Raw genomic sequence first — 21,066 nt, 5'->3', positions numbered from 1 at the left:
CCAGTCTATAATTGCAAGATTTTTCCCTATTCTTTTTCTCTGGCTCCTGTTCCCTCTAAAGCCCTTAGCAGCTAAACCAATTTCTCATTATGAGTCTCTTCCCCACTCTAAAACTATTGGTCCCACAGTTCCCCTGCAATGCCAGGCTTCCTTCTCCATGCTGTTGTCAACAGCATGTACAAGTAGTCTGTACAATCTCTTATCCATCTTTGCAATGCATGAAGACCACAACTCCTTCCAGAAGTCTTCTAAAGACTTATGCTGAATAAAAGAAAAAAAGTTTGCCAGATTGCAGCCTGACAGGCATAGCTAAGTTAAGTTAGATTGGTAAGTCCTTTTTCTCTGTTGCAGTTGGTTGCAGCTTTCTAACTCTGCGATGGTACCAATAACTTTCCTCAATACTTGTTAAGCTCTTCAATCCCTTCTCATCTGTGAGAACTCTACAGTAACATAGTTTAAGCACATAGTTTAAGAATTCAAGAACAGAGAGAAGCTCATGGAATATCATTAATAAGCAGAATAATGTTGGCATAACTATAGCAGCACAATTATCAAGATGCTGTCATACATTCCCTGTGCAATTTTATCTTGTATTTACTTTGTAACAACATTGTCAACATAAAGACACATACTACTAGAAGTCTGCAGTGATAGTAATAACTGTGTATATTAACAATACTGTCTCTGAAATTTAAGCATAAAATATCCCTCCCATGATGTCACATTTAAAAGACTAAGTACAAATAGACAAAGCTAGAATGTATTATGTTAAGCTTAACATAACAATGTCAACTCAGAAGTATTGTACTTCCAAATATGAACTGCAACAAGTAACAATGCAACACAGATCATCAGGCTTTATTGTATTCATCTACAAATAGTCAAATACTTGTCTCTGTAGGATCAGAATATATAAAGCTTATGGAGGCTTTAAATAGCACTGCTTTGAATTTGTTACTATTCTGGTATTTGTTGGGACTGAATAGTCTTTAATTGGCATAATGGAGTTGTGCAAGAGTAGTCACTGTGCAGGACTGCTTTAATGCCCCCTAAAACTGGTCTAGTGGTCGATAGGGCTAGGACAAAGGCTGGACTCGATCTTAAAGGTATCTTCCAGTCGAAATGATTTCATGATTGTATGAAAATCTAAGACAGTGCAGTTCCCATCAAAAAAGACAACTTCATAACCTTCTAAATTTTACCAGAAGATCTGGATTCTTCAAATGGTTCAGCTAGCTAAAGCTTCAACAGGACACCATGTGCTCTCCTGCCACTGATATTCTCGTCCCTCTCCTCTTACCCACTGTCAGTCCTCCTGCTGGTGAGGAAAATATAAAAGTAGACCCCACCTCTTACTGAACAGAAGATAATCTGTTGCCTAAATCAACAGAAAGGAGATGTACCAAAACCAGAATTGCACTTCAATGACAAGTGTTAAGAGATATTTTTAATACTAATTCTATTCTACTTTCCATTATCTCTTTTAAACTCTTTAAAACTCAAAATAATTTATTTTCCCCTGCTGATTTTCTCATTTCCATTTGGCAAAAATTGATTCCCTTTCACCCCTGTGTTTCAGATTCAGACAAAATTAAAACAATTTTAACTTGCTTCCTTTGAGCCTTAGCAAGATCAAAGATAGTAACAGAGCTCATGCAAAATTTGTCAGTTAGCAACCTGATAAAAGATGGACTCTATTCTGAATGTTACTGGTGTTGCTTTTTTTTTTTTTCAATAACAAAGGAGTGGATGTATAAATGGGTGAAAATAAAAGATATTTTATGGGAGTTTTATATAAACAGAAGTTAATAAACATTTTCAACTAATTCAAGACACTTCAAATCATGTCATGATAAGTGTCCGGTAAAACTTTGGAAGCAAGCTTGCCCCATCTGATGGAAGATAAATAGATTAACTCATAATATTGTTCTCTCCCTTACTTAATATCCACTTCCATGAAATGAATGAACCACTATTTTCAAAAGCCCCACAGAGATTCTTTCACTCTGTGAAAAAATGTCACTGTCTGGAAAATTTTCCTGATGAAAATATTCAGGATAGGCAAACGTGGTATATCTAAACATTAGGTTTTAGTGTCATAATTATATATAGATGGAAATTAAAAGGATCACAAAGTAATAGCATCCACAGTATTAGAATAATTTTGGAACTTTATACTGCTTGTATTGAAAAGCCCATCTGCTCCATCATGGCACAGCTAATTAAAAAAATAAGAATGTGCTCTTTATGCAGCACTACCTTTGTTTGTTTAGCAGTTTAGATATTATTTGTGAAAATTTCTATTGTCTATATTTCCAGGGATACCAAATACTTTGTCGGTAAACTACATTTGATGAAAATGGAAATACTCTTCTTGTAAGACATAAGTAAAGAAGGTCATGTTTTTCAATCAGCTCTTAAAAACAGTTTCATCTATCCCAACAAATCAAAGACAGAAAAACATTTATCATGGATAGCTGGTTTCTCTTGCATTAAGAAAATTGTTATCTTTTATGATTCATGCTTGTGTTCTGGAGTGGGCTATCCAAATAAAGCAAATCAAGATAATTCTGTGGAACAGCCACTCTTTAAAGCTTGCACAACAAAACTGCGATCTACTTAATTTCAGAATATAGAATAAGGCACCCTAATAGCCTTTACATTTCCAGTGTCACTGAGAGTGATGCATGTCATTGGTCAGCATCCAAATGTCCAGAGGTTTATTGTCCTTATACTTGTCAGTGTCTTTTTAACTTATCTTAAAGCATTTTTAACACCCAACTGTGTATAAACAACGGCATTTCTTTACTTACAAGTATTTGAAAGGAGTATATCAAGGGGATGGGTCAGCCTTTTTTTCTGTAGTGTCCAGTGATAGGACATGGGGTAATGGACAAAAGCTGGAACACAAGAAGTTCCACTTAAACACAAGGAAAAAGCTTTCCTCTAAAGGTGAGGGAGCCCTGGCAGAGGCTGCCCAGCGAGGGTGTGGAGTCTCCTTCTCTGGAGGTCTTAAAAACCTACCTGGACACATTCCTGTGTGACCTGATGTAGGTGGACCTGCTTGAGCAGGGGGGTTGGACTAGATGATTTTTAGATGTTCTTTCCAACCCTTACCATTCTGTGATTCTGTGATTCTGTGATTTTGCAACTGTTGAAGAACAGGCACTATGTTTAATTAACAGACAGTGAAATTTAATATTGAGTAGCAATGTGAAGCTCTGAAACAAAATGTTTTCTAAAAAGCAATAGAGCAAATGCTTAGTGACAGTCCACTGAAGTACCTCTTGATCCCTATTTGGAATAGTATGTATTATAAAAACAATAACATTCTAAGAATAATAAAAGTTAGTAAGTAAATACAGTATGTTGTGTAACTTCAACAATGTACAAAGATGTGTACCGATATAGCTGAAAATGTATTTGCAATATAAAATTCCATTGTTCAAGAACGTAAAATACTGACTCAGCTGTGATTAAAAAGTCTTTAATACATGAAGTGTAAGATCCTTGGAAAATATATACTGAACTTTGGTAGCATAAACTGATATATTACAGTGGTCTCTTTGCACAGGTGCAGAAAGAGTAGTCTCCACTTTCTTCCATCCAGAGTTAACTCATTTCTGGTACAGAAATTTCCTATAATTTTAACTAGTTTAAAGATATTTGGTTTTGACTCTTCATTATTTTTTACATTTGGTAATATTTGAGATTTAATTAACAAATATTTAAGCAAACCTGATATAACCAAATAGTAGAGGGAAGTACTGAATGGTTGTGTTTCTTAAGGTGCTGGAGTACTAAGTCCAGTTCCAGACATGGCACATATTTTCTTAATAACCGGAGCCAACTCTTAGAAACAGTTATCTCTCTTTCTATCTAAAATCCAAACCTTCATAAAGAAAGGTATATCTTGTGGTAACAGCAAGTGCCTACATGTCACAACTGTGGAAAAAAATAACATGGTGCTAATGAAAAAGTATTAATAGCGCTCTTCCATGACCACACACAGAGGAAAACAATTAATGGAATCTGAAGAGGTCTTGGTATATTGTTCTAATTATTTTGGGTGTAAATGACTGTACACCACTTACCAGAATAAACCTAATCAGCTGCATAGAGGAAACACATTTGGCACTATTTCTTACTCTATAACAATATTAAATTTGTTTCTCTGTTTTGTGCACATTTGTCTTTATGTTGTTTTCATAAAAAATATTTCTATTCACCAGTTTTCCCATTTTTAAATAAAACTGTCTGATTAAAAGCACTTCATGTGTGAAAAGAAGCTGCATAGGAAAAAAATCAAACGAAAAATACATACAAGAAATGTTGTACTACGCCTGAGCTGGGCTTAATTGTTTATATAAAGTGTACTGTACCAAAAATGCCACGGACAACTACTGTGGTTCAGTTCTGATCAGTCTTAGGTTACGTTTATGCAATTTCAGTCAAAATTAGAAACATAAAGTTATATGAACAGCACTTTATCTTGCTTCTTCCTACCAATTTATGAGAAACTTGTGTGTATCCCAAAGGGATGTATCTGTATCCCAAAGGGATGTACACAGAAAGCACTTCATAACAGCTGTGAATCTACCAGGAGAAGACCTCTGGATGCCGAAACAACATACTAGGTAAGAGCAAGGATCTGAATTCACTTTGACAGTTGACAGCCTCTCATTATAAATATGGAAGGGCTGATGCTCAACCTCAAGTCTCAGAGACTAAAAAGACGAAAAAAAAACCCAACACCAAACCATTCAGGGCCTTTGAATGTGACACATGATCAGAGTCAGCACAAGCATGGTCATCCAGGAAAAGGCAGCAAAACAGTTAGAAATTTATATTAACAGGGCAATGAGAAAAGAATTTACTTCCCCTCACCTTTTTCTTCATTTTTACATTTTTGAAAATAGCATGAACTCTCCATGTTTTTGCAAACATTGCTCCAAATGCAGTCGTGTATCCCACTGTAAGAATCCATGTTCGGACCTAAAAATATACATACATTAAAAGAAAGACAAAGCCATTTAATCTTCAGTAGACATTGTGGATATCATAATTTCAGATATTTTTTATTTTCCTAAGACCTTGAGAAAAAAATATTCAAGAAACTTCAGAAAAATGTTGACATTTCAGGATTCTCTCATTCATTGCTTTCTTGCTTTTTTCCCCTCCCTCTTCCATCCCCTTTGCAAGTACAACAAATCTGGATGCTGAATTAACAATTTCTTCCATATATGAAACCATAACTCTCTTATAATAGCCTGCATTTTTTTTTAACTTTTGTTTTGTTCTGTGCAGATAGAGGAAGGAACTAGTGGGGGAAATCAAGAGACTGAGACTATAAAAAGTACCCAGGGAGATAATACTAGCAGCAACATTTTGAAGAGAAATGAAGGGAGAAGTAGCAATGTTATTCAGACTAAGCAAGATTGTAGTATGTGAGGTAAGTGTCACTTAATGCATCATCCTGGAGCATTCTGGAGACATGAGAAAAAATTACTTTAAACAATTACACAGGGAAAAATGTCAAGACAGGAACATAGCCATGGGGACAAGACCTGAATCAAAGATGATACCTGCAAAATGAACCTAAGAAAACAGAGATGCTGAGCTTACACATAATGATGGAATAACGGAACCCTGAGCTGGCCACAGCTTTGACATAGAGCCTACTTAGATGTCTTCCTTATACTGTGCTTCCTAGAGAAAATCAGAAGATTTTTAAACTAAAAGAGATATGACATCTTCAAAGTGAAAAGTAGAATGACTTTTTTTAGATGACCTAAAGTCAATATTTTTCATTGGAAACCAGCTTAGTTTCATATCTGACTTTTGGAGAGTTTAGGATTTTTAATTTGTAACTTTAGGACACACGTGTTTGTGAGAAACTAGGTGTTGTGGAAAGATACAAAACTTGGGATCTAAGATAAACATTGAGAATAAACTAAATGTTTCACTTTTAAATACATGTTATCTAGATTTTGCCTTTCCAAACACCTTGTGAATTTCCATTTCTGTATTCAAAATGTGATATTTTTTAACTCAATTTTTCTGTGGAATACAAAATCTGACTTTTAGTAAGCATCAGTGACTGGGTATCAAGGCAGAAAAGAAAGGAAAATATACGATTCATTCAAAAAATATTGATAAACCAACAAGAGACATAAAATTACTTCAATTCTTTAAATTAAATAAATAAGATCTGTATGGTCACTAACGGTGAATTAATAGGAGAAAAGTACAAAAAGAACTGGCACCTTGGGCCTTGGCAAAGAAGAGTGTATAGAAATGGACTCCAAAAACTGCCTGAGAGGGCATGGCTTGAGTGTGCAAGTGTGAATTTGGGGGGTGCTGTCTCACCAGCGTGGCCACTACCTGGTTACAGATCCACACAGAAAGGCAGGGAGTCCATGTCTCCTAAATGACAGGTATGTGTAGGGGAACCTGCATTCCAGAAAAAATAGGTGTGCTGGTAGTATGTACATTTATCAGAAAAAAAATGTGATTATATGTATGAGATCACTTAGATATTTGTATATAAATTTTAACATTTGATTAGCATCTAATGTTGTGATCTGTTGCATTGCTGATGTTGACTCTGAATGTATAGTTCACTAATTGATGGTTAATCTTGCTATTAAAAAAAGCAGTAAACCAATGGTAATGAGATTCGAACCCCATGAATTTTGTCACTTTGTGACATACTTGAATGTGGTACTGAAAAAGAAACCCATGATAAAAAAAATGGGAATAGATGTTTAGGTCAGCAAAGTATTATTTCTAACAACATTTTTTTTCCAAGTCTTTGCTCATTATCCATGATCATACATTATGCTAATAACTTCAGTAAAACCACACAAAGATCAACTCCAAGTGATTTTAAAAATACGTTTCATATCAACACATTCATAGTAGCCAGTTACATCTTTTTTTGACTCCACATTGATTGAGCTGTGACAACCATACTTAGCATTCAATCTTTTTGCTGCTATTAATAAGCATTCAGCTCTTTTGTGTACAGTTTAGTGATATATTTGGCAAAGAGATACACGGTATTTTCATGTCTCTAATAAGACTGTTTTATTCTCACTGAAACATTAATTGCCTTTTGGGAATAGTAATAAATTCAATTATGCTCATAATATGTTTCTAACTTAATATTAAAAAAAAAAGAAAAAGCTTATTTCTAGCATGTCTAGTTCATACAATTTTATATATTCGTGATCTGGATTGTGCAAATTAGAGTAACATAACTATTAGCTATATTGGAAACATTCTAGCTTAAACATAATAGAAGATTACTTCAAAATGAGATCGATGTTGCTAAGAATGAGATGGTAAGTTTCAAATTAAACCAAATTTTTAATTTAGAAGAAAAGTACCTCAAATTTGTCTGATGTAATTCATTAATGCAGCCAGTAAAATGAAAAATTTAGAAAACACCCAAACCCTCTGAAATTGATATATCTGCCCATTTGTATTCTTAAATGTATTACACCTCAAAATCTCACTCCTTTGAAAGAACATGATAAAAATAACACCAATAACTATAGAGCATGACCATTAGGCCATACAATTGATCACTAATTCTCTCATGCTGAAAGTTTGTAGTGATGTGTTTCAACAGCAACAGTTAAGGAAGATCACCATCCTCCCAGTTTCTACCAAATGAGCAGGAACAGCACCTCCTTAAAAGACAGGAAACTTGCATTCAAATCTCTACTCCAAACTAGACACAAAACCTGAAAACACTGCTATGCTTTTACAGAAGCGTGATTTGCAGAAATAGCTGCTGTTTATCTTTTTCATAAAAGGTGAGGTCATTACAAAACTCCTTATGTCTTCAGTGAATTTCAGGATATACCTTCAATTATCTGCTTATATTTCTTGGTTACTTCTTTTTCTAAATAAGATATATTGACTAATTGAGTATCTCCTACAAATTTTTTGGTGTCTATCATTCAAAGACAACTCCCAAGTGTCAAAAGAGAACATATTGTTCAGTATACAACAATTAAGTATGTCTATGCAGATGCTAAAATGTTACTTTCCCATTCTCTTTTCTTTGCACTTCCTACACTATTCTGGTTTAGGGTTTATTTTTGAAACTACTATGTATGCATTCATGATTTGTGCTTTTTATAAATTACTTGACAGAAGCTCTTACAGGTGCATTACTTGAGATAACTGAAAAAGCTAGAAATCATTTATTCAGTGGACAACATAGTTGACAATCACCAAACACTCATAGTGTCTCCTCAAAGAAACAGACCATTATGAGTAATTTTTCTGACTTGGAACAGATACAATGTTTATTTATAACAAACAAAAATTGACCTTTGTAAAATATTAATGTTTAAATAAATGCATTAAGGTTCAGCTAAAGGGTCACTACATTTATGAACAAGATGCTCTTTACATCTTGTAGAAGCTTATTTTTTCAACCTCCATTTGCAACAAAAAAATCTGTTTTAAACTCATTCATAAGGTGCTAAAGTTCTTTAATTTTTTTAGGTTAACGCTATCACTGTTACAGCCTTATATAAAGTTACTTCTGTTTGAATCATATTTCCTCTCAACCTTGAGAGGTTTAGCTATCCAGCTTTAGCTGGATAGCCTATATTTTGAATGCTGTTATTCGATATCCCCACACAAACCTCTCTGGAGCTTTCCCATTATTCTGTTATGTGAATGGTGAAGTGGTTGCTATTTATATACCTGTCTAACAGACCTATAAAATTATTTGAATTACAGCTCATTATTAATAAGAGAAGTCATCTAATTGTGAATGATGAGTTAGTGAAGGGGAAATGACTACATGGTGAAATCATCAGAAACATCCTGAACAAAGAATAAAACGTCTCTCCTTGTTTATATACTCTAAGAATGAAGTCTACAAATCAAACCAATCTTTCAGGTACTATTAAAGTTCAGATAAACAATATTCTTTTAGTTTATTTTAAAGAATTTATTTTAATACAATTAAAATTCTACATAAAATTATAAAATAAGGTTATCTTGTAAAATGAACATTCAGGCACAGTCATGAACTGACAAGGAATGCCTGGGAAGATGTTGAGCTCATGAAAGCAATAATAAGCATTTCAAATGCAGTTGAACGAGATAGTAGTGTATTTTGCTCCTCTGTTAAGTTGAAAGAAAAACCAAAACTGACAACCTTCTGAACTGAATATACTACACATTCTCTTTGTGTCGCAGCTTTAAATTTGCTATACTAATCCAGCTTGCTATTATCAAGTAAGAAGATGGGATTAAAGACCTGGAATGAAGAATAAAGAAAAGCAAATATCAGCACAAACATCTTCCATGTGTGGCATAAAAAGGTACAAACTTCTTAATGCCTCTCCAGGTGACTTATTTTTTTATTTTTTAATAACAGTTGCTTGAATTGGATAGTGAAACAGCTTGGTTCTTTAACAACTTCTCCTTCAGCTAGCAAAATGTTTAGATTGTATTCCAGTAGCCAGTTTTAGACACATACTCCACATGTACAGCATTAGACTGTAGACGAATGTCAGTGCTGATAGGCTTGCTGGCATCTTGCTATTCAACTTAAGACACTTAAAAGTGAAAAACAGGAGAATAAATCATGCTGTGGGTTTAGCCCTGGAGAGCACAATTATCTTGAAGCAGACAATTCTGTTGATTCCTGTGGACTACACAAGTGGAAAATTAAGCACCTTTTATTTTTCCTGGTAAACTAGGGACATAAAGAGTAATTATGATGGACAAAACTGTCATCTGAACAAGTTTTCACTGGGGCTTGATCTCTGCCTCTATTAACAAGTCAAAATCCCCAGTGTGAGCAGAGGCAGGCCCTAAAGAATGAGTTAATCCATTTGAATTGTACTTTTCTCATTTATATCAAACATTTTTTGACACGTTATGACTTTTAACTCATTCTTTAGAATTTGTGTGGCACCAGCACAGTTCTTGTAAAATATAAGTGGCAATAACATTAGAGATTTGAATCCTGCTGTTTTCACATAAATTAAGTACAGTGGTTCTTCACATACTGTGAGACCTCCTGTAGTGAGTTCTTAATATATTTCAGGCCATTTTCCAGAATCAATTCATGGGTAGTGTAAAAGATATAACAATTGCTCCTGATTCCATAAGGGGGCTTTAAAATCTGGCAGTTGTCCTACTGAAGGAAAGGCAAAATGTTCTAAAAATATTACCTTAAATCTCTGTCAAGGTTGTGCTGTATTTGCTTCAGCATATGAAATAATTTTGTTTCAAAGATCTATTCAGCCTTGTAACTTTTGTCTCTACTTTTCTTTTTTTCCCTCAAGAAAATGTCATTTACTAAAATAGAAGCTGATCAGGCTTATGTTAAACTCAGTAACAGAATTGCCTTTGAATTAAATAGGAGATCAGTCTCAGACTGAACAACAGTGAGGACAATTATGGAAGCGATTATACAGAAAAGGGAGATTAAAATTAACAACTAAACAATTAAGCAGGAAATAAACTGAAGAATACATACAAAATCAAAAAGTCCAGACTAAAAATACAAATAAAGGCTATGACAAAGAAATGGATTAGAATCCATTTCCAAAATCCAAATCCTTTTGTAGTGTAGTAGAAGCTGAGTGACTATCTGTTGCTTTTTAATTCCTGTCCAAAATCAAACAATTTGAGGAAAAGAATTAAGCAAATATAAAGTCCAATGCAAGGAAAAAGAACCCCAAAATCTATGTCAGTGCCTGAAGAGCGCAAAAGGTACAAACAAGGACCATATAATCTACCACTAACCAAATGTCAAGGCTAGATGCTGTTTGGTAGCACAGTGTCTAGTCCAAGTGGCTTTTGCCTATAGTACAGCAAGACAGCTACAGCTTTGAGATGGCACTGCCCAGATATTTTCATTGAAGTCAATTCCCCTCAAAATGGTTAAACAGAGAAAACTTGAAGTGACAAGGGAAAACAGAGCAGAAATAAAGAGACATAAGGTTCATACATCTTCCCCCCCCCCCCCCGCTGTACTATTAAAAGTAATTCCCTGCTTCTAGAGCTGCTCTCAGTCAGCTCCATGACTTTCAGAGTTTTAGCCAATTGCCCACCACACCCCTCACCCTGCAGCCTATCCCCATCCCTAGGAACCTGTTCCATAACATCTCATACCTTGCTTTTCCTCCCTGCTCCTCACTGCAGTCTCTCTTGATGTGGTTTTCAGGATGACTATCCACTCTCATACTACCCTGCAATCCTCACCTTGCACAGGTTCCCATGACAAGGTGCTATGTGGTCCATGGAATTCCACCTTGCTGAGTTGTTCTCTCAGCAGGACAGACATAAGACTATGAAAACTCAGTAAAAAAGAACAAAACCTCCATTTCACATTGCTGCAAGACACAAGATCAGAAGTGTTCATGATCCATAATTCAAAATAAAAAGTTGGAAAAAACCCTAAATGATTCTGCTGATCTGGATACATTTAAAGGTCACATTATAAAATATACCTTTGAGAAGATAAAGTTTGTAACATCTACTGTTGCAATGAATGCATATGTTCTCAGGATGCTCAGTTGAGAAAAACACAGTCTGGATAGTCACACCCACTGCAGTAGGTAGTGGACTTTATCAGAGGTATGTACTCTTTCCTTCTTTCTGCTTCTCTATGCCACTCACAGGCTTCCTATACAAAGCTTGTTTCCAAAAGAAATCTGAAATTGAAATCTGAAAGCCTATGCAAAACCTGGGATGGATGAAGGCATTGTTCTGTGCAGGTGTGCAAAAACCTTCATGCTTTCTGCTTACTTTATCCAAGGCAAAATACTGACAGGCCCCAGTGACATCACCAGGAATTAGAGAATATTTGCCTGGTTTTGGCAATACATATAAATGATGATGAGACAAACAAGATAAAGCAGGCTCAATTTTATTGTCACTGTAAATTACAACACTTAAGACCTTTGTAGAACACCTTTGCAGAACTCTGGAGTATGAAGGACACTGGAAGAAAACTAGTATCTCTAGTCTAGGCATCTCCTAGAACAGTGTGAATCCTATATTAAACTATTCCAAACAAATCATTTACCCCTTCCCTATCACTCCAATCACCCTGCACATCACGCTCTAGTAGAAAGTGCTGCTACACATCAGAGCTACCAAGATTGAGGAGAAGCAGGGTTGTTCATTCTACTATTACCCAAGAGACACTAGATTTTTCTGGGTGGAGACTATGGGCATCTTATCACAACCTAGAGTACTTAATCTCAGTCTCAGCTTCAACCTAATTGGCTACATCCAGAGAATCTGAACATCATTTTATTTACCTACTTGAAGCAGATGCATAACAGAGGAGAGGAGACTATGCTCCTCCCTAGGGCCATAGTAGCTCTTCAGCCCATAGCAGTTCCAGCTTGCAAAGGCATTACTTGACTAAAACGTAAAGCATGAAATTCTCAGTAGGATGTATTATAGAAGCCTAAATGTAATGATCAAATGTAGTATTATCTCCATTAAAGTATCTCTATTTAGTATATCAGAGTAAACTCTATTCACAGGATAAGTCACTGGCATTGCTAATTTTGAGTCTCTTCCATATAATGAACATTTTCAATTATTTTTCTACTTGCTTGTATTTTTCCAGTTGGCATCATGACTAATTTCACACTCTTTCTTCTACCTTCTTTTTTACTACGATACCATGGTAATTCTGAGATTTAACACAAAGATAGATCATTATAATTTTTCTCTCTTCCTCACATCTGAAACACTTTCTACTTTGGCATTTAATGAAATATTGTTTTGCTTCTCCTTTTTCTGTACAACTAATAGAGTTTCTATTAAGTAAAAGATGATCTAATGGTTCTATAATACAGTGACCACTTTCTCCGAATTCACTGCTTTGGATAGTTTTAATTCCATGTAATTCAAGTTTTACAACATGGCACCTAATCTCTTATTCTGGCATGGAACTAAATAATGCTATTTTTAGTATTATGAATTCTTACCATAAGAACACAAATTATATTTGATTTCTTTTCCACAGAAAAAAGCATACCAAGATAAAATTAGTTCGGGAACCAATTACCCTCTCTAGTACACAATCAACACTATAATTTCAAAGACTTACATAATACCTCTATTCATCAAATTATTTGACCATATGTTTCAAGTGTTTTGCTGATTATCAAATACATTTAACACTTGTTTCTGTGTTTCAGCGTATTTACTTATTTACAACATCCTTCTATAACCAGTGCCTTACAGAACAGAAAAAGGTGGTACTTATTAAATAAAACTTATTAAATAAATAGGGTGTTACTGGTGTAACACCACTGGACCACATCAGTGTCCTTCAAATACTGTAGCATGAAACATATGCCATATATAGATTTAAGTCATATAAAGGTAAAAAAGACAAGAGACTGAAAAGAACTTCACCCTCTAAACACTGCTAGAAACACTACTGTAGAGGAAGAACACAAAACAGATTTGGAATGTCATACCTACAATTTGGAAACCATTCTTCCTGAACAGACTAAGGGACATTCAAGGACTTTCCTGAAATGCTGTCAAAAAATTATCAGAAAATTAAATAGAGACTGTATATAACATATCTAATTAAATAAACTTGACACTATTCCAGCGAGATCTAACAGCTTTTGAAATATAGAAGACAAAGAAGGTGATTACTTGGCTTAGAGAGGGGATAACACTAATGACAGCTTTTTAGTTTAGCATGTACTTACAGAAACTGAATCCAATTTTTTATTTTCCTACAAAAAAACCTCTCTCCCTTCATTGATATGTCTCTTCTTTGTGCCTGAGATGTAGTTTTTGTATCATATGTTTTTGATTCAATGGCTTTTTATTATAATTTTCCATTGCAGCTGGTTCTTTTAAAAACTAACCACAGTCTTGCACAAAGTGAGAACTTTAAACTAACCTCTATATGGCTATAATGGATAATTAAAATCAGTTATTTCCAGAGAAATGCATGATCAAGAAAGACGTGAACTGGACTGATCGTGTAAGAATTGGTACCTGTAAATCCTTATGAAACACTATTGCCCATATAGAAATATGGACGTTCATAACATGGAGCCACACATACACGTTGTACACGGCACTTAGGGGATTTTTTGGAAGAGAAAGGAGGGAAGACTGAAAAACTACTGAACGGAACAGTTGGCTTGTCTATCATATTTATGAACGTCCCAGCAAAATTTTATAATTGTTTTAATAAAGAGGAGTTTATAAAATGATTTCCTGATAGCTTGACTACGAAGAGTATCTTGTATCTATGAGTGTAATATGAGTCACTGACTGAGATAGGATCTGTAGGATAAACGAGTAGCCATGCACAGGAAAGCATATTCAGAAACACTTCTGTACTAGACTGAAAACCCGTAGACTAGGGAGAAATCTCCCAGAAGCTGCTCTATTGTTATAAAATATAACTATGTTAAAAACCCAAATAATCTCTGTTTAAGGCTTGTGATGATACTGCCTAAACAAAGTTCAGCTTTAAGAATACAGTATACTCGTATTGGTCAATCAAGTAAAGTACTTATCTTATTCAAGTGTCCATCCAAATTTTTCCCTCTACAGCAAACAAACAAACTTAATGTGGCAGATACAAATTAAAAAAGAAAAGAATCATTTTGGCTGGAAGAGATCTTTAATATCATCACGTTCAGCCTTTGTCCCACTCCTATCAACCACTAGACCATCTCCTTAAGTACAAAATCCACCTATCTCTTAAACCCCTCTGAGGACAGTGATTCCACCACCTCCCTGGACAGCCTGTTCCAATGCCTGACAACCCTTTCAGTAAAGAAATTCCTCTTAACATTCATCCTGGTGCAACTTCAGGCCATTTCCTCTTATTTTATTGCTAGTTACTATGGAGAACAGATCTACCCATGCCTCACTACAACTTCCTTTCAGGTAGTTGTAGAGAGGGATAAGGTCTCCCCTGAGTCTTCTTTTCTCCAGGCTAAACAGTCTCAGATCCCTCAGCTGTTCGTCATATGAGATGTGCTCCAAATCCTTTGCTAGCTTGGTAGTTGGGCTCTGAATCTTCTCCACCTTCTTGTAGAGAGGGGCCCAAAACTAGACACAGTATTCAAGGTGTGGGCTCACCAAAACTGAACACAGGGGAATGATCACATCCCTACTCTTGCTGACAATAAAGATATGATAGAACAAAGCAGCTATCACTTAAATTTCTTCGCATTTAGAATATGAGAATAGTGGCTACGTTTGAGAAGAAATTATAGAAAAATCAGCAGAAATGTTATAGCTCAGAGGCACGGGATTTTGGATGTTGGTTCCTTTTTCAGAGTTAAGACTGTGCTGTTTTATATTTAAAGGAGGACTTAAATTTCATTTTATATAGCTAAATCTGGATGGAAACCTGTTCCCTGGAACAGCTCCATGCTGGTAAGTACCTCTGGTTTCCAGTTTCTTTCCTTCTGTTCAGCAGTGCTTGGCTGCTTGAAGAGGAGGATTGTAGCCTAATCGTACAATGGCCTACAACTTGGCAGTGAAGTTAGCAGCTCTGAACACAAGCCTCTCAAGGCTGAGCAGACATTCCAACCTAAAATTTGCACCTCCTGCCACTAGATTTTTCTGCAATGGCAAGTAAGAAAAGAATAGGGATTGACATCATCAACTGGCTTCTTAATATCACTCCTGCTGTTTCACAAAAAAATAGGCATAACTGCTGGATTAAAAAAAAATAGATGCTGGCATCTTCCACTTAATATTGGATTCTATATATTTAGAGAGTTACATACTAGTTTGAGAGAGTTGAACAGGATCATCCTTCTGAAGTCTTTGAGGCATCTCTCCTTACTAGCTGTACAGAGAATTTTCACTCTAGATGCAGGAAAACTGGATATTCTCTCTTTGTCCTTTCTTTTGCTGCTAACATTTAGGTGTCAAAAACACAGCTGTGTCCAAGGCCCAATTATGGAAGTTAAGACTTTGCACAGAAAATCCTGTATGTTTTCCTATACTATATCTTGTAGTGCATCTTGGCACGTACAAGAGAAGTCTGCAGTGTTTTGAAACAGTATAACTGAACCTGATCTAGGTTAACCTGTTTTAGCAGGGAGGTTGGGCTAGATGATCTCCAGAGGTCCCTTCCAACACCTACCATTCTGTGATTCTGTGATTCTGTGAACAAGTGACATGACATTTCATTTCTATAATGGTTCTAATCAGTATGGAAGACTTCAGGTGAAATATTGGGATATATTTGCACCAACTAACTTTAGGCATCCAACTTTCACACTATGAATTATTTTCTAGAAGTAAGTTTTCTCACTTTCCAATCATAATCAGAAATTCAGGCTCCTAAAAAAAGGTGCTGTGTACTGCATCTTTCTAGAGACCTGAAGAACTGAAGATAACTCCTGAGTAAGTCTGATATTCTTAGGCAATGAGCCAAGCATAGTATTAATATTTTTTGAGGAGAAAATATTTGATATATTTAAATGCTGTTTGTATTGGTTTTGGAAGGAATATCCTTGCAGTGAAGTTCTTTGCCTTGCTTTGAAATGGTCTCTGTAAGGCTGGCTGCATATTACAGTGAGCAATTAAGACATTTCAGGCTTCTAGGTGGACATATTTAATTTGGTTTCAGAGTTGCTTGTTTTGATTTAACTAGAATTTAACTAGAATATATTCTATGTGGATATAGACTTGTGTGAGTTTAAACTCAAAATTAAACTTTTAGCCTTGAAATAGTAGTAGAAATCTTTGGAGATTCAGCCAAAAAGACTGAGTAAAAAGATCTCGACAAGCAGCAGTCATGAAACTTAAAATAAATGGAATCTATATGGAAACATAGCAGCTTCACAGATATCACTAGTTGTCATCCTATGAACACAACCTTTAATAAATCATATTTATATATATAATTTCAAAACAAGAAAGCACATCTACTCTTTTAGTCTGGGGTCAAATCCCAGTGCGCCTGAAGCTTTCACTAATAATATATCTTTGTGCATGTTTTATAATTTGGTCCCAGAAAATATCCCAGGAAAGAACTAGGAGAATCAGAGATTAAATGGAATGAGACATCCAACTACTGAACTTTTCTGTTTGCATTTTTTGCAGAGCTTCCTGCAAGACTATGTTCAACTAGAATATATGCAATTACTTACTGTGCAAAGCGTCTCAAATGTCTTTTCGGAGACAAAGGATCCATCAAGACCAAAAAGAAAAATAGATGCGTAAGAAAGCATCCCTCCAAGGATAATAAGGTTGTTCATGTAGGGACTGGACATCTTTATTAGTCTAGGGACAAAAGGTGATAGTGCATTAAAGAAGAAAAGATTACTGCTAGGCTATTAGAGCAATTACAAAGAGCTTTTTTGTGACAAGGCAAACAGATAACCCTTCTTGTAGAACTCCACGAAATCTATAGGCATGCACATTATTTGCGATTTTATAAAGTCTAGCTTCATTTCAGATTTTTCAAAGTTTAGTAGAAAGACTTCCTATTTTACTGATGGATTAATTAGTTAGGGTTAATGTTAATAGCAGACAGTCAAACATAGATTAAATAATTACACTTTCCAGACAGTATAATAGAACTTTTCTTAACAGATATAAAATGTTTCAATGTGAACATAACACACAGTGATTTCAATTAAATAGTTCTAAAATGTCATCCTTCCACAGTTTTAACATTTTCCAGATAGACAGATAGATAGATAGATGACAAACTCTACAAATGTGGCATTTAAATATAAAAGAAGTGATAGAAGTAACAGGAGTGCCTTACTTCTGATTTCTGTTTTTGATGTTGAAGAACAAGAAAGCGCTGGCCATTATCATTCCTAGGATGGTGAGCGCAGATAGGATGCTGTAGAGAGGCAGAGAGATTTTACGTAGCTCCTCTTGTATAATTGTTTTGTCCTTTGGAGGTTCAAGTCCTAGAATGATAAGAACGAAAAAAGGCTAAAGCTAAGCCAGATGTAGAAATTTTGTAGGGGAACTGCCTTCTCTTAATTATTATACCTTGATTTATCAGATCTAGCAACTGTGAATCACATCAGTAGCCGATGAAATCATTGCCTTTGACAGACATATGTTAGTCACATTGATTGACAAGAAGGTCTGCATTTCTGTACCAGGTAAACACACTCTTTGGAAGAAAAAACACAACAATAGTCTAATACAGAACTCTGTAAAATATGTGCTACCTATCCTCATTTTAAAGTGTAAATAAACACTAAAATTCATACTAAGACTGTAAATTTTACCAGGAATTATGCTTTCCTGAAACAAGTGACAGAGCAACGCATGAAAAATACACAGCATCGTTTCCCTGCACACCATCGTTATTACCAGGAGAAATTTAAACAGCTGTCTAGGTATCTACCACTGATGGAGACCAGCCTTGGTGTGGAATCACTGGGGTAGGGACTGATGGTCCTGGGGGAGTTAAATGGAGTCCTGGAGTGTGGGCAGAATCAGGAAGCCTCAGGAGAGAAGGGATGCAGGGCTGTTGGTGCCTTCAAGACTCCACAGATTTGGAACAGTGTGGAAAAATGGATAGCAAAGCTTTTATAAGGGGGGACTCACTTTGCAAATACATGCAGATGTGGACTTAAATGTCTGTACTTCAAAACTATGTTTAAAGCTTTGTGCTTGATTGACTGTCAGCTCCCACTAATTAAAGGCTTCTTGTTTTAATTAGATGATTTACTTTCTGACAGCTGCAATAAATCTCTGTATTCCCTACCTCTCACATTTCATTCTACCTGTTTCCTAAATTTCTTGTTGGGGCAAGGGATTGGCAAAAGGCCTTTTATATCACTGTCTTCCTTCAGAAAGAGATTTTTGTGCCCTATAGTACCTGAGTCTGGCCTTTTGCATCAACTCTCTGTGGGGCTGGAAGGACAACCACATAGGGCTGAGAAGCTTCATTTCACAAAATGGCTGCACAGACAGAACTATGTGGACCTGCTAATCACAGAGATGTAAGTAACTGACTAGCAACTGCCACAGCTAAATTTCATGCCTTCTGCTTTGCATCTAGAATAATCACGAATTCACCCAATTAAATAGCTTTATCTGTAACAGTTAAACTGAAATAACTCAGACAATGGAAACTTGCTCTCCTGTGGTCTTTACGCCCAACATTTCTGAAAAAATAAATGCATTTGAGGTGATCACAATAAAGTGGCAGTCAAGGAACCATTTGCTGATTTGATATCACAGAAAAGTACCTCATATTTTCCTTTTTCCCCTTCCCACCTCACAGTACGTTTACAGTGCATGAAACAAAACTCGGCAACAAGTTACAAGCCAAAAATACAATAAGATAATAGCCTTAATTAAAATAATTAATATTAAAAAAATCCCAAACATAGTATCATAGAATCATAGAATGGTAGGGGTTGGAAGGGACTTTTAGAGATCATCTAGTCCAACTCCCCTGCAGAAGCAGGGTCACCTAGATCAGGTTACACAGGAATATGTCCAGGTGGGTCTTGAAGACCTCCAAGGAAGGAGACTCCAAAACCCCTCTGGGCAGCCTGTGCCACTGCTCCGTCACCCTCACAGTGAAATAGTTTTTCCTTACGTTTAAGTGGAACTTGTTGTGTTTCAGCTTCATCCCATTACCCCTTGTCTTATTGCTAGCTACAATAGAAAAAACGGATGTCCCAACCTTCTGACATCCACTCTTTAGATATTTGTAAATGTTAATAAGATCTCTCAGTCTCTAGACGAAGTAGCCCCCGTTCCTGCAGCCTTTTCTCATACGAAAGATGTTCCGGTCCCCTGATCATCTTGGTGGCCCTGCGCTGGACTCTCTCCAGAAGTTCTCTGTCCTTCTGTTGCTGAGGAGCCCAGAATTGGGCATAGGACTCCAGATGAGGCCTCAGCATGGCAGAGCAGAGGGGGAGAAGAATCTCCCTTGACCTGCTGGCCACAATCTTCTTGATGCATCCCAGAATGCCATTGGCCTTCTTGGCCACGAGGGCACCTTGCTGGCTCATGTTTAGCTTATTATCAATCAGGACTTCCAGGTCTCTCTCTGCAGAGCTGCTCTTCAGCAAGTCGACCCCCAGTCTGTACTGGTGCATGGGGTTGTTCCTTCCCAGATGCAGGACTCTGCACTCGTCCTTGTTGAACCTCATGAGGTTCCTCTCTGCCCAACTCTCAAGGGAGTCAAGATCCCACTGAATGGCAGCACAGCCTTCTGGGGAATCAGCCAGTCCTCCCAGTTTGGTGTCATCAGTCAACTTGCTGAGGGTACACTCTGTCATCTCATCCAGGTCGTTGATGAAGATGTTGAACAAGACTGGCCCCAGAACCGATCCCTGTGGAACTCCACAGGCCACAGGCCTCCAACTCGATTCTGTGCCATTGATCACCACCCTCTGGGCTCTGTCATTCAGCCAGCTCTCGATCCACCTCCCTGTCCACTCATCCAAGCCACACTGCCTGAGCTTTCTGATGAGGATGTTATGGGAGGCAGTGTCAAAAGCCTTGCTGAAGTCAAGGCAGATGACATCCACTGCTCTCCCCTCATCTAGCCAGCCGGTTATGCTCTCATAGAAGGCTATCAGGTTGGTCAAACAGGATTTCCCTTTGGTGACGCCGCGTTGACTCCCCCTCATAACCGTCTTTTCCTTCACATATTCAGTGATAACATTCTGGATTAATTATTCCATCGCCTTTCCTGGGATGGAGGTGAGGTTGACTGGCCTGTAGTTTCCTGGGTTGTCCTTCCTGTCCTTTTTGAAGACTGGAGTGACATTGGCCTTCTCCAGTCCTCAGGCACCTCGCCTGTCCTCCATGATTGTTCAAAAATTATGGAGAGAGGCTTAGCAATAACATCAGCCAGCTTCCTCAGCACTCTAGGATGCATCACTGCTGGACTGGGCTTCCTGAGGGTCAGCCTGAGCTGTAAAGACTGAAGCAAAGAAGGCATTCAGTACTTCAGCCTTCTCTGCATCTTCAGACACCAGGGCACCCTCAGTGTTTAGCAGTGGGTCCCCATCCCCCCTCATCATCCTTCTGCTGCTCTCGCCCATGTTAACTTTGAAGCACCAA

General features: G+C 36.7%; 1 protein-coding gene across 1 annotated transcript in view; it reads right to left on the bottom strand.

Moving 5' to 3' along the window:
• The window catches only part of GABBR2 (gamma-aminobutyric acid type B receptor subunit 2), a 487,689-nt gene that overhangs the window by 142,130 nt on the left and 324,493 nt on the right, over positions 1-21,066 (bottom strand). The window contains exons 10-12 of the mRNA XM_061995459.1: positions 17,783-17,933; positions 17,160-17,292; positions 4,888-4,995 (exon numbers count right to left, since the gene is read on the bottom strand). Coding sequence (XP_061851443.1) covers positions 4,888-4,995; positions 17,160-17,292; positions 17,783-17,933 — 392 coding nt within the window. The remainder of the gene's footprint in view (positions 1-4,887; positions 4,996-17,159; positions 17,293-17,782; positions 17,934-21,066) is intronic.

The sequence above is a fragment of the Colius striatus genome, chromosome 4, assembly GCF_028858725.1.
Source record: "Colius striatus isolate bColStr4 chromosome 4, bColStr4.1.hap1, whole genome shotgun sequence".
Taxonomy (NCBI): Eukaryota; Metazoa; Chordata; class Aves; order Coliiformes; family Coliidae; genus Colius; species Colius striatus.
Note: the sequence above shows the minus strand (reverse complement) of the source record. Positions and strands in the feature narration are given on the sequence as shown.